The sequence below is a fragment of the Strongyloides ratti genome (genome assembly GCF_001040885.1).
Source record: "Strongyloides ratti genome assembly S_ratti_ED321, chromosome : 2".
NCBI lineage: Eukaryota > Metazoa > Nematoda > Chromadorea > Rhabditida > Strongyloididae > Strongyloides > Strongyloides ratti.
In genome coordinates this window covers 5825658-5842040 of record NC_037308.1, presented here as the reverse complement: position 1 = coordinate 5842040, position 16383 = coordinate 5825658, and the positions used below count along the sequence as shown (strand labels likewise).

Here is a 16383-nt window from a genome sequence, read left to right as displayed (position 1 = left end):
TGGTTAGTGTTTTGTTAGTAATCTAAAAAACATCTGTTAAAAAAGTAATCGAAAAATTAAATATATATGTGATAAAATACACACGTAATAGAAAAAATTATTTGATAATGTAATAACATATTTAACAACTAATGAGAATATAAATAACAAAATTCTAATTACCAATAATCTCCACTAAATTCTTCTAATTCTTTTTCATCATCAGCAGATTTTTTTAACAAATTATACCTTGCAACTATAGAAGTACTTGTCCCTCTAATATCACCAACAGCAGTAATTTTATTAAGTCCATCCTTCATAATGGTTCTAAATAATCTATTTCTTCTTAACATTTTAATGTAGTATTCTTTTGCTCCATCACAATAACTTGAATTCATATGTAAAACTTCATCATCTCCACGTAAATCTTGCACACAACGATAAAATTGATGCCATTGTGCACTACCAAATGATGAAAATCCTAACATTATTGAATATAAAATAGCAAATGATACTGCTGATTTATTACATATTTTTGATTTATTATGAATTGCAAAAACAAAAAAAGATGAAACCATTGTCCAGACAGTCCAAATTATAGGACGATTTGCAAATGCCTGATAACCATCATTAGCAAACATGTCTCTTGTTATTAAAAATTTTTTTGCTCTATCAGTTAAATACATAGTCTCTACAATTTCTTGTCCTAATTTACTATCCCAATCTATATTTAATGTTTCCCCTAAATATTTTATTGTTTTTAAATTTTTTTTACAATATTCAGTTGCTTCTTCAATAGACTCAAACTGGCAATAAAATGGTAAACTTATTTCTGCCCCAAATCTAATAGATAAAGATGATTTTGAAGTAGAATCATGTACTGATTCATCATTATTTATAGAAAATCTTACAACTGCATCATTTTTTTTACGAGATTGTTTTTCTAAAAAATTACTATACTCCTCATCAATTAATTTTTTTAATTTTTCTGGAAGTTCATATGATACATTAAAACGCCAAGGAAATGTATACTTAATTAAAGGTCCATTAACAATAAATGCTCCAATTGGATAAATTGTAATTGTACCAGTTAGAATTATCATTTTAAATCTCATTCCCATTGGTGATTTCATAAATTCATCTGCCCTCTCTTTAAAATTTCTACAAAAAAAAGTTAATAAATAATTTTAAAAAGATAAAAATACCTTGCAATAGCTTGATTTTTCCTACCATTAACTAATTTTCCCAGTTTGATAGTATTTTTTTTTAAATAAGAAAAAAGTACTTGAGACAGAAGCATGACTAAATAATTAATTCCAAATAATTAAAAAAAAACCATAATAATAATAATAAAGTTATTTAAGGTGTAAAACCATTATTATAATCATAAAAAAATTGATATTATTATTTTTCAAAATTATTCTAGCATCTATATCATATAAAGCAAACAAAAAATATAATAACAAATAAACTAACTTTTAATAGATAAACGTCTCTATTAATTTGATTTATGTAATAACAACCTATAACTGTGTATTATTTTTCTTTTCAATAAAATTTTTCCTATTCATTAATCGTGATTCAATAGCTTTTTTTTTAATATGATGCATTCTTTTTTCAATTAAATCAAAATCAGATTTACCAAAATTTTCTATACCTACTAATTTCTTTAATGATCTACAATAATTAAAAAAATCATCAGCACCTTTTTTATATAATTCATCACTATCAATAACAATCTTATCAAAATATTTTTCTTCCTTTTCTTTATATTTTTTTAGTAAAGTTGGGTAAATTCCAATAGTCCCAAGTGCAGCAGTTAAACATCCAATTGGTATACCAGTAACTGGGAAAAGAAATGAAACAGTTAAATAAAATATTGATGATGAAAAGATCCACAAAAAACTTGGGAAAAATAAATGATAACCATTGTTGGCTTTAAAAAGTTCTCTTTTAATACAAAATTTTTTTCCTTCATCACTTAAGAAACAATCACTAATAAATTTATAAGGTATAGGAGTATCTTTTAATGATAAAAATTTATTTTTAATGTATTCACGAAATTCATCATAATCCTGTATATTGAATGTCACTGGAAATTGAATTTCTGATCCTTCTTTTAACAAAAAACTACCCCATGTTTTTGGAGTAAAATTATCATACAATGAAACTTTAAACTATAAAATTGGATTTAAAAATGTTGATAATATAAATACCTCAATGTCACGTATTGAAAAACTTTTATGTTCAATTAAAAAAGAATCAATTTCATTTTCAATTAAATCTGCCAATTTTGGAGTTAATTCTTTGTTAACCTTTTTAAAATAAAATTTTGTAAAAAAATTTTCACTTCGATATCCTAAAATTTAATTTATTATATATTATTATTTAATAAAAATTTTTTTAAAAAATATTAAAATAATATACATACCTTCTATGACAAGTGAAACCGTAGGAACTGATAAAGCAAAAGCAACGTAAATTTGTTTAGCATAATTAACTTTACTCATACTTAATTTTCTTAAAAGTTATTTTAATTATAAAAAAAATAAGTATAATTATGTTTATCGGTGTAGAAACATTTTACCAAGATTGTTATAAAATTCCAAAATCTTGATTTTAAACTATTTTTGTTAATAAAATTGTAGATGATATTTTGAATATTATTTTGTATCATATTACTTTTGTTATTAATATATGTAAACAATTTTACTTATCAACATCTAAAAATATATAATCAAAATTAGTTTTATTTAGATATAAATAGATATATTAGATAAAATAAATATTTTTAATTTTTATTTACAATTCATTTTTTAGTTAATCAAATGAAAGTTCCAAAATTTGAAATTAATATATTTTATATGTTTATTTTTTTTTTGTTTGTAATTGATATACATCTAAACATTAATTTTTAAATTATTTTTCATATGACTATCAACTTTTAAATATTTATATTATTTGATGTAATCTATGGTACATGAAAAATTGAATTTGAACATTTATTATTATCATAGAAATCTTTAAATAGTAATATATGAAATATGAAAATAAAACTCTATAAAATTACAATATCTAAAAAGTGTAATATTGAAAAAAATTAAATTTCAGATCACTTAAAAATTAAAGAGATAATATAATGATTTGCAAATAAATAGAAAGATAAAGTCAAAAGAAAATAAATTTCTTGAGATAATATTCTTCTTAGAATAACTTAACAGTTGAAAAATAATTCTATCCCATTTTTTTAAATAAAATTTTTAAATGTGAAACCGAGTCGTTGCATTTGAAGAAGAGTTAGATAAAGTTGCTGTTGATATGGGTGTTGTTATATTTTGAAGCGGATTAAAAACCAAAACAAGATTATTTTGTTTTGATACAGTTATAATATTTCCATCTGACCCAACTTTTAGACCTACACATCTTGAAACCTTAATAAATAAACATTATTTAAAACAATTTTACTATTATAAACATACTTTTACATCAGGACATTCATGTTCGGTAACTAAAATTCCATCAATATTAAAGCCAGATATGTGGTATCTATTGCCATGAGAATCTCCAACAAGAATTATATCATTTTGGGTTATTGATAAACCAACAGGATATGGAGTTATTGAGGAATTGCCAAATCTTTTAATTAAATTAGCCTGATTATCAAAAACACAAACATTATGTGCTTTATAATCAGAAACATAATAATATCCCTTGTGATATATAACATCAGAAGGTTCACGTATATGACGACCACAATTAATTACAAGACGACGATGAGCTTCTGGAATTGAATCAACACCAAACCCAGTTATTATACCCTTATTATCAATTATAATTAAAGTTTCCTTTTCTTCATCAAATGACATTGCATTAATATTATCATTACCTATTCCACTATCTAAATTTAAAATAAATAATTGTATAAATATAATAGAATAGCTTACTAAAGCGACATTTAAACATTCCATCATAGGAAAACATTTGTAATCTTGATGGTGCACCTCTATCCAATATGATATGCATCCAATTTCCACGGAATTGAAAAGTAACAATTTTTTTTGGATAATACAATAACCCTTCTTCACATCCACCTGAACCAAATACAAAATGTTGCATTTTTGCAGAAAATATAACTATACGATGATTATTAGTATCACATACAACAACATCCTCATCACGTCCAATTGACAATCCATGAGGAGCATTAAGTTGTTCAGGAGGATTTCCAAAAAGTCCTGCTGAATATCTTAATGACATTTCTTTACCTTTACATGTTTTACCATTATTTGAAGTGGTCATAATTAAAGAAGATGGTGGTGGCATTGAACTACTTCCTGTTGAAAAGTTAAACTTTTTATTGTATGTTGGAGACATAGGATTCAAGCTATAAAGTGGTGTATCAATATCGGGAATGGAATTATTTGGAGATGAATTATTATCATTATTTATACTATAAATTGGATTATGACAAGGTGAAACAGGAGAATTTTCAGCAAAACTACCATTTGGACAACCAACATATGGAACAATATTATTCATGTTCAATTTTTGATTATTATTTGATGTTGGAGTAAATACAGGGGCATTTGTGTTATATTGTGTCCATGAAAAATCTTTAGAACGATCTTGAACATTTCTAACATAATTATTTCCCTCAACATTTTGTGAAGAAGGTAAATCAGAATTTCTTACATTTTTATTATTATAATTATCACAATAATTTTCACCATAAGTCGAAGAAGAAGGTATTATGTCTGAAGTATTACCATCATATTCACAATCACCAGAACCATTATTGTATTGCATCCCATGAGGACGATATTCACGGGCTGTATTATTAGAATAATGAATATTAAAATCAAATGCCGTATTATTGTATGAATTTTGTTCATGAATATTTACTGGTATTTGATTTAATGGATAATTAGTATTTGAAATATGATGTTTTACATTATCTTCAACTTCCGATGAAAAAGAATTCCATATAAGTATTAAACATTTTGTCAAATAATTATGAATTGATGTTTTCAAGTGTTCTGTAGATTGTAATGGTGTTTCAACTTTTGTATCTTTATCAAGTTTTTTATATTCATTTATTAAATAATTAGCTTGTTCAAAAATAGACTTTTTTAATTTCCATAACTCTTTATCTAAGTTAGGAGAAACTAAATTTTTAACAAAATCAACCATATGAACTTCTTTTCCATTAAGAACAGTCCAATTATATCGTAATTTACCAAATTGATCTTTAAGTCCATTTTTTCTATGTTCTAAATCATTAATCATATCATTTTTCCAATTATTTAAAGCATCAACAAGTCTTTCATGTATAAATTCAATTTTTCCAATACCAATTGCAAAATACTCATCACATGCTTTCATTTCAGCTTCATTACTTAATAAAGATTCAGCATTAACACTTTCTTTTCCAATTAATTTTAAAACATCTTCAAATTGATTACATAACCCAACAGAATTCCATGTTGAACTTTCATTAATTGCATGATTATTATGTTTTCCAAAACATGAATTACATATAAAAACTTCACAATCATCACAAAAATAAGTTACTTTTTTTTGTCCACACTCACAATCAAGTGAATCTCTTTTTGAAGGTGCACCACCGTTTGGGGAAATTTCACTAAGTAATTTAACTTTATGATTTTGAAAAACAGAAACATGTTTATGCATTGTAACACATTGTTCACAAATATGTTTACATGATTCACATGCAGCAATTGCTTTGTCACCTTTATTACAAATTTTGCATATTTCAGAATTAGGTACATGTTTTGATTTATCTAAATGTTGAATAATAGGATAATCAAATGGTAAAACTTCATCAATACTCAAATCATCTAACGTTGTCAATTGAAAACATATTGGACAACGTATACAACCATTAGACTTCCAATTATTCTCTTTATCTGAATCAGGTGCATCACTAACAGTAAGGTAATTGCAAAAATTATTACACATAGAATAATTTTCATTATTTTTTTTATTTGATAAATCATTTCCGTTCTTTTGTAATTTAATAATACAATCAGTACAAAATGAGTGAAGACAACTTAACAATCTTGGAGAATATTTAATTTTTTCACAAATTCTACACAACAATCCATCATTAGAATCAGTTATAGAAGGTGTACTAAGATTTCCGACATCTTTAGTACAAAAATCAATTGGTGAATGCATTAAACCAGTCGTATCCGCCATGAAATAATCAAAATATTTTAGTCACAATGAAATATTTTTAAATATTTATTATAAAGAAGACCCTATAAAAAATTATTTAAATTATATCATATCATTAGAATAAAAAAATAACGCGAATGATGTTGATAGCTATACCTATTAAATATAAAATAAAAAAATGTCTATATAAAATAATTTTTTTTTATTGTTTTGACTATCCTATGAATACTTGAATCGATTTATAAACCTTATAATGATCTCTTAGACTAATGTAAAAAAAAAGGTAATAAAGCTAGAAGTTAAAAAATAGTTCGAGTTATTTAATCATTAATAGTCGTGTCATAATATTATCATCAACAGTATAATGTGTCAGTAGATAGTTGATTTTGGGAGTCATTAAATGATTGAGGGTCTTTGTGTTAATAAAGTCAAATTAAATTATAACAAAAACAAATTTTCTTTGAATATTGTAATAATGATGCAACGATATGAGGCTGGCAATAACATCTATTCTTATGTAACATTATGGAAACAAATTATTTGAATAGATTGAAATTTTGTCATTAATAATGTTTTTAGAAATTGTATCAAAAGAAATTGACCAAACACCAAAATTTTGATTAAAATTGATATTTCTTTATCAATATTATACAAAAAAAAAATACCATAGTACAACTTTATTCAAGAGGTTTTCTTTGTTAGAATTGAATAACATTGCCTCTGCGATGTATCATATATACAAAATTACATCTTCTACTTCATCATATTACATGTGAAAAATTCAATTCGTGGGATTTCACTCTTAAAAAGAACAATGGTAACGTAGTCCCAACAATTTTTCTTGTGGAAAGCTAAAGATGATAAATTATTTTTAAAATTACATTAAAAAATATAATAAAATATTACTAAGAGTATTATAATTATTAAAAAAAAATTTTTTTTATTGGAAATTTATTTCCAAATTAAATGATTACTTTCCGTGATTAAAATTATTTTAAAATATTAAATTTTTAATTTTTATATTTATTTTTTTTTAAATAGTTATGGGAAAACTTGATACAGTTACCGATAATATTAATTTTGCTGAAGAAGAAAATAAAATTCTTAATAATTGGAATGAAAATAAAATTTTTGAAAGATCATTAAAGTATGTTTATTATAAATATTATAAATAAATTTATTTTTAGACAATCTGAGGGTCGACCACGATATACATTTTACGATGGACCACCATTTGCAACTGGGTTACCACATTATGGTCATATTCTTGCTGGTACTATTAAAGATACAGTAACACGTTGGGCTCATCAAAATGGATATTATGTTGAAAGAAGATTTGGATGGGATACTCATGGTCTTCCGGTTGAATTTGAAGTTGACAAAACAATTGGTATTAAAGGTCCTGATGATGTTTTAAAAATGGGAATTGATAAGTATAATGAAAAATGCCGTTCTATTGTTATGAGATATTCAGATGAATGGAAATCTACTATACAAAGAATGGGAAGATGGATTGACTTTGATAATGATTACAAGACACTATATCCTTGGTTTATGGAATCAGTATGGTGGGTTTTTTCAGAATTAGTTAAAAAAGACCTAGTTTATCGTGGTGTAAAAGTAATGCCATTTTCTACTGGATGTTCAACACCATTATCTAATTTTGAAGCAGGTCAAAATTACAAAGATGTTGTTGATCCAGCTTGTTTTATTGGATTTCAACAGAAAGACAACAAAAATAGATATTTTGTTGCTTGGACAACAACCCCTTGGACACTTCCTTCTAATTTAGCATTATGTGTTCATCCAGATTTAGATTATCTTATTGTTGTGGACAAAAGTACAGGAAAAGAATTAATACTTCTTGAATGTAGAATTAGTGAACTTTTTAAGAAACCTGACATGTATAATGTTATTGAAAAAGTAAAAGGAAATGTATTTAAAGATATGGAATATGAACCATTATTCCCATATTTTGCTCATCTTAAAGATAAAATTCCATGCTTTAAAGTACTTACAGGAACTTTTGTAACAACTGATCAAGGTACTGGTGTTGTACATCAAGCCCCTTATTTTGGAGAAATTGATTATGCTACTTGTCTTGAACATAAAGTTATTACCAAAGACATGAAAATTGTATGTCCTGTTGATCAGGAAGGAAAGTTTACCTCTGAAGTTACTGATTTTGAAGGAATGTATGTTAAAGATGCTGATAAAGTTATCATGAAACATTTAAAAGATCGTGGTAATCTTATTAAACAAGAACAATGTAAACACAGTTATCCATACTGTTGGAGATCAGAAACACCTCTTTTATATAAAGCTGTTCCATCATGGTTTATTAAAGTTGAGACACTTATTCCTCAATTATTAGAAAATAATGATAAAACTTATTGGGTTCCAACATTTGTTAAAGAGAAACGTTTTGCTAATTGGCTTCGTGATGCAAGAGATTGGGCTGTTAGTAGAAATAGATTTTGGGGTACACCAATAAATTTGTGGGTTTCTGATGATTTTGAAGAAATTGTTTGTCCTTCTTCTATTAAAGAACTAGAAGAATTAACAGGAACTAAAATTACTGATATACATAGAGAAAATGTAGATCATTTAACTATTCCTTCAAAACAAGGTAAAGGAGTACTTAGAAGAGTTTCTGAAGTTTTTGATTGTTGGTTTGAGTCAGGTAGTATGCCTTATGCTCAACAACATTATCCATTTGAAAGAAAAGAAATTTTTGATAAAATATTTCCTGCTGATTTTATTGCTGAAGGTATTGACCAAACACGTGGATGGTTTTATACTCTTCTTGTCTTATCAACAGCCTTATTTAACAAACCACCATTTAAGAATCTTATATGTAATGGTCTTATTCTTGCAAGTGATGGAAATAAAATGTCAAAAAGTAAGAAAAATTTTCCAGATCCAATGCTTGTTGTTCAAAAGTATGGTGCTGATGCTTTAAGACTTTATTTAATAAATTCACCCGTAGTAAGAGGTGAAAATTTAAGATTTAGAGAAGAGGGAGTTAAAGATGTATTAAAGGATGTCTTTCTTCCATGGTATAATGCTTATAGATTCTTTGTCCAAAGAACACAATTATTTGAACATGACATGAATGATGAATTTAAATTTGTTGATAATGTTGAAAATGTTATGGATAAATGGATTCTTTCATTTACAAATTCTCTTGTTGCATTTGTTAGAAAAGAAATGTCAGAATATCATTTATATGCTGTAGTATCACCATTAACAAAATATTTTGATACTTTAACTAATACATACATTCGTTTGAATAGAAAACGTTTCCAAGGAGATGACAAACAAGATAGACTTGAAGCTTTATCAACACTAGGAAATGTTTTATGCATAATTGTTAAATTGATGGCTCCATTTACACCATTCTTCTGTGACTTTTTATGGAAAAATTTAAAGAAAATTTTAGATGCACCAGAAGAGTCTGTTCATTTTACTATGATTCCTGAAGAAAATACAGGAGTAATATGTGAAAGTGTAGAAAGAAGAGTTTTTGCTATGACATCAGTTGTTGATTTGGTAAGAATTTTAAGAGAACGAAAATCTATTCCTGTAAAATATCCATTAAAAGAAGTTATTGTTATCAATCGTAGTGAACAATTTTTGGAAGATTTAAAATCTTTAGAATCATACATATTGTTGGAATGTAATGTTAAACGTTTAACTGTTTCTCAAGATAAAGAAAAATATGGTGTTAGTTTGAAGGCAGAACCAAACTTTAAATTATTAGGAGCAAAATTAAGAGGAGATCAGAAAAAAGTTGTTCAATATTTGAAAGAAGCAAGTGATGAAGTATTAACAGAATTTCTTTCAAAGGGTGTTATGACAGTTTATGGTTATGAAATAACATCAGAAGAAGTATCAATAAAATATACTTTTGATGGAACAAAAGCTAGTAATGATGAAAGATATCAAACACATTCAGATGTTCAGACAGTTGTAATACTTGACACTGAAACTGATGATGATCTTGTAGAAGAAGGTTTAGCTCGGGAAGTTGTTAATAGAATACAAAAATTAAGGAAAGAAGCAAAACTTGTTTCAACAGAAACAGCTAAAGTTTATTGTCAAGTACTAGACAAAGATAGTCAGTTGTATCAAGTTTTAACAAAACATAAAGAAACTATTGAAAGTGCTACAAACACACCATTAATGATTGCTGATGATCTTCCATCAGGATTAAATATTAAAGCCACAAATTCGAGTCAAATAAAAGGAGTTACTATAACTGTAACATTGGTTTAAAATAATTTTGCAATCAATATTTTAATACTATTGCTTTTTTTATTTAATTAATTGGCTTTTTAAAATAAAATTATATTATTTTATATTATTTATTCTTTAAAATTTTATAACATATATTTAGATTTAAATAATTATCATACTTCATAATTATATACATAAAATCATTGTAACAAAACTTTTTAAATTATTTTAAATGGTTAGATGAATTAAAAATTTGTTAAGTTCAAATTCTTTTAAAAGTCAACTTTAACTATTCGTTTTCTTAGCTTACTTAATGGTTTCCCAAATGATTGTATTGTTTTAGAGTACCTCTCTGACTGGATTTTATTACGTTCAAAAACCTTAAATCCTTATTTACTATCTAGAATAAAATTGTAAAACTTACCATATTAGCTTTTTTAAAGAGATCAAATGCTTGTAAAAATATAGAAATTATTTCTTCAAGTTTTAACTTATCTGCACAATAATAACTTTGTAAATCATTTTCTAATGATTTAATTTCAGTAATTAATTGTTTTAATTTACAGCATATTGTAATATAATTTTCAAATATAGAAGATATTTCTTCTGTAGTTAAAAACGATTCAGCTGCCTCTATCTTAGTTTTAATTGAGATAAGTTGTTGATGTATCTTATTTGACATAGTTTCAAAATCATTCAAATCAAATGACTTAATACTTTCTAATTTATCATAAAGTTGATATATCTCTTTGGTATTAAAAGTTTCTGATTCAACTAATAAATCAATTATTCTAATTGTAGAACTTTTGTTTGTAACAGTTCCTTTAAAATTCAAAATATTAATAAATGAAGTTAACGTAAATCCCTTTGCATTACCATTATAACTACCTTGATTAAGAAAATTTCCAATCTGTAAACATTTATAAAAAAAATTATCTATACTTGGATTTTGATATAACATTTTACAAACATCTAGACAATTTTCACCAGTCTTAATATAATTTTTAGTGTCTACATTAAAGTTAGCTTCAAAAACTAACAATTCTAATTTAATTTTTAAATGTGGTTTTCTAGCAACACTCCAGACAAATGCTTCTGTACTATTTAATGTACTAAGTTCACCAATACCCAAAAAATATTTTCTCTCCTCTTCTGTTGGATACTGAAGAAGAAGATTAGAAAGAAGATCAATATCAAATGTGGAACGTTGTTCACTATCTAAAGCTTCCGCCAAAATGACACCTTTCAATTTGAATCTTGATAAAACAATTCCCAAATTCAGTGCTCTTTTCTCTGATAATCCTTTTGTCAATGATCGATTATTATTTCCACCAGAATTTCCATTTTCTTTAGCCCTCTTACCAAATGTTGCAATAGTTAATCTTCGGGATATTTTTTGTGGTTTTTCAAAGACTAATTCAATTTTGTTTCTCTCTGTCTCCTTAAATTCTGGTTCCACAAAATTACTCCATATGCTCGTTTTATTTCCAGAATCAATATTTTTAACAGGTGTCCAAGAAACTGTATTTGTTGTTTTAGTTTTGTCATATTTTGAAACATTTTCTAAACATTGATTATTCTCTTTAATTAATAAATTATTTTGTTGATTATCCTTAGAATTTTGTTTATTATTTTTCATTGGTAACGGTGGTGGAGGTGGTGGTGGCGGTCCTAAATTATTGTTCGAAGGTTTGACTACTTTTTGTTCATTTGTAATATTAGATTGAGAAACTTTTTTAGTTGAATTTGAACTTTTTAAGAAATTAGGCAATGGAGGAGCCTCAGGAGGCTTATTATTATTTTTAATTACTTGTGAATTTGTGTCTTTACTTATTTCTACAAAATCATTTAAAGGTAACTGTTGATAAACCTCTGTTTGTATTTCTACATCAATAGTTTTTTTCTTAATCAAGAGTACTTTTTCACTAAATTTGGTAGGTAATTCTGAAGAAATAGAAATAGCTCTACCACGACTGAATCCACTACATGAATTGTTATTATTTTCCATTAGTTTTCTAAAAGCTTCTACGTTACCTTCATTTTTTATATTTTGTTTGTTATTGATTATACTATTATTTAATGAATCTTTAATAAAACATTCATTGCCTTTAGAAAATTCCTCTTTTTCATTTTTACTCGGAAGAAATGAGAATAAAATTAAAATATCATCTTTAGTTATATCTAAACCGGATGCAATTTTTTCAATAAATTCCATCTACAAAAAATTTGTTATTATTTTAATACTAATATAATAAAAAAAAAATCTTACAAATGCTGTTAAATAATTCTTGTCTTTTGCAAGTTTCATGTAAGCCTCACTAAATATATTTAGAGGATGTTTCCCACTTTTACTAAGTTGAATTGATTCCTCAAGATGTTGACCTTTTTCAAATTTTATCAATTCATCATTCAATCGTGAACATTTGTAAAATGACAACGATGGAAGTATATCCTCTAAACCCATATGTAATAGGATATTTCTCATAATTTGACGTTGTAAAACTGAAGGAACACTTCCCAGAATACGATTTATAATTGATAAACTTTCAGCTTTTATTTGAGGTTTTAATTCTTTATCAGCCAATTCTAAGACACATTTTAACATTATTTTAATAACAGGGGCACTCTACAAAAGTACGATTCAAAACAAATATTAATAACTTACGGTTGATGAAGACTTGTGAAAAGAATTATTCTTTACATCAGATGATACTGAATTTCTCCGAGATGATTTGGAAATACCTAAAATTATCCATATATAAAATAATTATTATTATTCTTACAAAATGTTTTTGCAGCTTTCTTCTCATAATCATAACATGCATTTTTCCTCCATACCTTATCTGGCGTAACTTCACTTATATTCATTCTCCTGATCCAAGTTTATTTTGAAAATTGCAAAGTATTATTATTATAAAATTAAAGTAATAATAAATCATCAAAATAATTTAAATAAAAAACGATGACTATTTATATATTTTTCCAGAATTTTCTGTAAGTGTTTTTTAACTATTTTTTATCAAAAAAATTTTTTGTCTTTTTTTCTTGTCAATACTCTTGATATAACCTGTAAGGTCGCTAATAAGAGATTATGTAAATGATGTTAGCTAAAAAAGTATTTTACTTTACATTGTCCCACCTTTTCTTATCACTTATAATTGGATCGAGAATAATTATGAGACAATAGAGATATAATTTAAAAGTTGACTATGATTATTAATAATAAAATTTAATATGTTTATTTTTTATAAACATGAAATATTTTACCATATTAAAATTTTTAAAGTAATTATGTATTTTAATTTTTTTTTTTATTCAAAATCATTTTAATTTATTGTTTTTTTTATATTAAATATTATCTTAACTTTTGATACTACCATTACAAAGATTTACGAAACTTATTACTTATATTGGAATGCTGTGAGAAAATACATCATATTATGTTTATTAATTACATGTACATTTTTATTTTTGTATTTAAGTATACAACTACATAATGATAAGATTACCAATTTGAAATATTGATAAGAAATGTAATCAAAAGAAAATTTTTATGTTTGTAATCAATTTTTAAAAGTATTATTATTCTATTTGGTATATAAAAGATTTAACTGTGTATTTATTTAATAAATTTATTTTTAAAACATTTATACCTATAATTTGAAAAAATGTTTTTTTATCCAGAAGATAGAAGTTTTGGTACTAGAGATATAATAAGTACAAAAATACCAACAATAAATGGTAATGTCAATAATATATATAATCATTCAACATACTTAAATAAATCTATATTTAAAAATGAAACTCTTGATCCACCAGTTTTTTCTGATTGGTTAAAAAATATGTCTGCTGCTGATGGTATTATATTAACAATAGCTTCATTATCAGTTTCTTTTGTGTTGTCTGTTGGTATGGGTTGTTTATATTTTGTAAGAAAATACATTTCAAATGAAAGTAGTAGGCACGCAATGACATGGATAGCTTTAATGCTTCCAGTAACTACAACAACAAGTTTATTAGGTATGTATTTTCCTCGAAGTGCTAGTTTTCTTCATATTATTGGTACATGGTAGGTATAGTTTTTTTTTTTATATTTTAAATAAATTTTTAGTTTATTAATGATTTGTGTAACTATGGTTATAAGATTAATGAAATCTTTATTTAAAGGAGAAATTGGTATTATTGAATATATGACATTAAATGACATAAATTTTGACTTAAAATATCTTCCATTTTTTTGTTGTACCAAATCACCATCTTTAAAAAGATCTAAGAAAAATTTTAAAATTCTTACATTTCTTGTATCACAAACTGTTTTTGTTCAAATTATAGGTAGAATGTGTACAATTATAGCTTTTCTTGAAAACAGTTATAAACATCAAAAAATTTATGATATATCAAATGTAACATGTTTTATAAGTATCATGATTTCTGTATATGCATCTGAAGTTCTTTATAGAGTATCAAAAAAAAATTTATCAAAATATAAGTTTGGACTTATTTATATTATAGTTCACATATCACAAACACTATTTAATCTTCAAGAAGTATTTATCAATGTTTTGCAAAAGTTTAATGTTATTGAACCTGGATTTTTAGTATATCCTGAAATTAGAACTTTATATTTAGCGAGTTTTCTTTTTTGTTGTGAGGCATTCATTTTAGTTCTTATATTATTTTTTGCTATAAATCCAAGTAAAAATAGAATGTGTGATCGTTATATATCATCTGATGAAAAATCAAGTACAATGACATCAAAAGCTGAACTTGGTGAATTAGTTCATATGAAAAATGAAAAATTAATAAATAATAACAATTTATATTCAACAAAATATCCAATTAAATTGTCGGATACGATAAATGTTGATCAAGGATCAAAAAAGATAACTTATTTTTTTTAAAATTATTATTTAATAAAGCATTAATGTAAAATAAAATATTATTGTAAAGTTTCTAGGCGAACTGTAAAATCATTAAATGTACAATTAACAACATTAAAATCATCTATTTTAGTTACACCATATAATAAATCCTTACCATGATTATCATTTTTAATTTTTAAAGATAAAATATTATCCTTATTTTCAATTAAACTCCAACCACCATACATACAAGAGGTATAAAATTGTTGAATATTATTTTTAATATGTTCTTCTACATACCAAATTCCTCCATTAAGTTTTAATAAATTTTTTGGTTCTTTCATATTTCGTATGTCAAATATTCTAAAATTTTCATCATAACTACAAACAATATATTCATTTTCATGATATATGGAATGAGATATAAAAGTTATCCCACTATTATCAGTTGTTACAAATTTATCAATACACTCATTTAAACCTTGTCTTTTATCCCAAATTTTTAAAGATCCATCATCACCACCAGTTCCAAAAATATTTCCATCATTTAATTTTATAAAACCACATGACCATACTTCACAAGGTGATTTAACAAATGGTAACAAATGTACAACTTTATTTTCTATAATATTATATTCCTTATCGCCATCAATAATAAATACTGTTCCTAAGTTATCTGTTGTTATAATTGTATTATCATTATTTTTCCAACTTTGGCATTGATTAAGTAACATACCATCACTTAATTTATTACTATAAATAATATCATTATTTTTAACATTAATAGATCCTAATTTGCCATTTGTTAGAGATGCCAAAATATAATTACTTTTAAATTTATCAACACTAAATCTAAAAATTCCCGCTTCTGTTTTGATTTCTTTTATTTTTTCAAGTTGATTATTAAAAAATATAAATGATCCACTACGATCTTGAGAATTTTCTAATTGGTAGGTTGAAACAATTACTGAAGAAATACTTTCAAGATATTTACAATAAGCAGGACGTTGATGTAACTTGAATGAAGATATTTCCCTAATTTGAACCATTTTCTTGAATAATTAGTTTATTAATTAAATTTATATTAATATAACTATAAGTTATA

At 25.0% G+C, this 16383-nt stretch overlaps 7 protein-coding genes across 7 annotated transcripts; 2 read left to right on the top strand and 5 right to left on the bottom strand.

Moving 5' to 3' along the window:
- Window positions 1-3: 3 nt before the first annotated feature.
- On the bottom strand, window positions 4-1279 carry SRAE_2000186000 (Hypothetical protein; the record flags this gene model as incomplete). Its single annotated transcript, XM_024652860.1, has 4 exons — window positions 4-22; window positions 220-703; window positions 755-1140; window positions 1185-1279. The coding sequence occupies 4 exons, from the start codon at window positions 1277-1279 to the stop codon at window positions 4-6; spliced, it is 984 nt and encodes a 327-aa protein (XP_024506395.1).
- Window positions 1280-1502: 223 nt separating this feature from the next.
- SRAE_2000185900 (Hypothetical protein) lies at window positions 1503-2489 on the bottom strand (the record flags this gene model as incomplete). The annotated part of the gene is made up of 3 exons (XM_024652859.1): window positions 1503-2156; window positions 2196-2338; window positions 2411-2489. 3 exons carry the CDS (start codon window positions 2487-2489, stop codon window positions 1503-1505), a joined length of 876 nt encoding a protein of 291 aa, XP_024506394.1.
- A 750-nt stretch (window positions 2490-3239) lies between these two features.
- On the bottom strand, window positions 3240-6198 carry SRAE_2000185800 (Mei-P26; the record flags this gene model as incomplete). The annotated part of the gene is made up of 3 exons (XM_024652858.1): window positions 3240-3410; window positions 3459-3877; window positions 3924-6198. The coding sequence occupies 3 exons, from the start codon at window positions 6196-6198 to the stop codon at window positions 3240-3242; spliced, it is 2865 nt and encodes a 954-aa protein (XP_024506393.1).
- Window positions 6199-7220: 1022 nt separating this feature from the next.
- SRAE_2000185700 (Isoleucine--tRNA ligase, cytoplasmic) lies at window positions 7221-10455 on the top strand (the record flags this gene model as incomplete). Its single annotated transcript, XM_024652857.1, has 2 exons — window positions 7221-7324; window positions 7365-10455. 2 exons carry the CDS (start codon window positions 7221-7223, stop codon window positions 10453-10455), a joined length of 3195 nt encoding a protein of 1064 aa, XP_024506392.1.
- Window positions 10456-10688: 233 nt separating this feature from the next.
- Window positions 10689-13284, bottom strand: SRAE_2000185600 (Formin, FH2 domain-containing protein; the record flags this gene model as incomplete). The annotated part of the gene is made up of 7 exons (XM_024652856.1): window positions 10689-10796; window positions 10841-10872; window positions 10912-11238; window positions 11293-12631; window positions 12686-13042; window positions 13082-13158; window positions 13200-13284. 7 exons carry the CDS (start codon window positions 13282-13284, stop codon window positions 10689-10691), a joined length of 2325 nt encoding a protein of 774 aa, XP_024506391.1.
- Window positions 13285-14084: 800 nt separating this feature from the next.
- On the top strand, window positions 14085-15317 carry SRAE_2000185500 (Organic solute transporter subunit alpha/Transmembrane protein 184 family-containing protein; the record flags this gene model as incomplete). Its single annotated transcript, XM_024652855.1, has 2 exons — window positions 14085-14485; window positions 14528-15317. The coding sequence occupies 2 exons, from the start codon at window positions 14085-14087 to the stop codon at window positions 15315-15317; spliced, it is 1191 nt and encodes a 396-aa protein (XP_024506390.1).
- A 38-nt stretch (window positions 15318-15355) lies between these two features.
- On the bottom strand, window positions 15356-16327 carry SRAE_2000185400 (Diphthamide biosynthesis protein 7; the record flags this gene model as incomplete). The annotated part of the gene is made up of 2 exons (XM_024652854.1): window positions 15356-15954; window positions 16015-16327. 2 exons carry the CDS (start codon window positions 16325-16327, stop codon window positions 15356-15358), a joined length of 912 nt encoding a protein of 303 aa, XP_024506389.1.
- Between the last annotated feature and the right edge of the window lie 56 nt (window positions 16328-16383).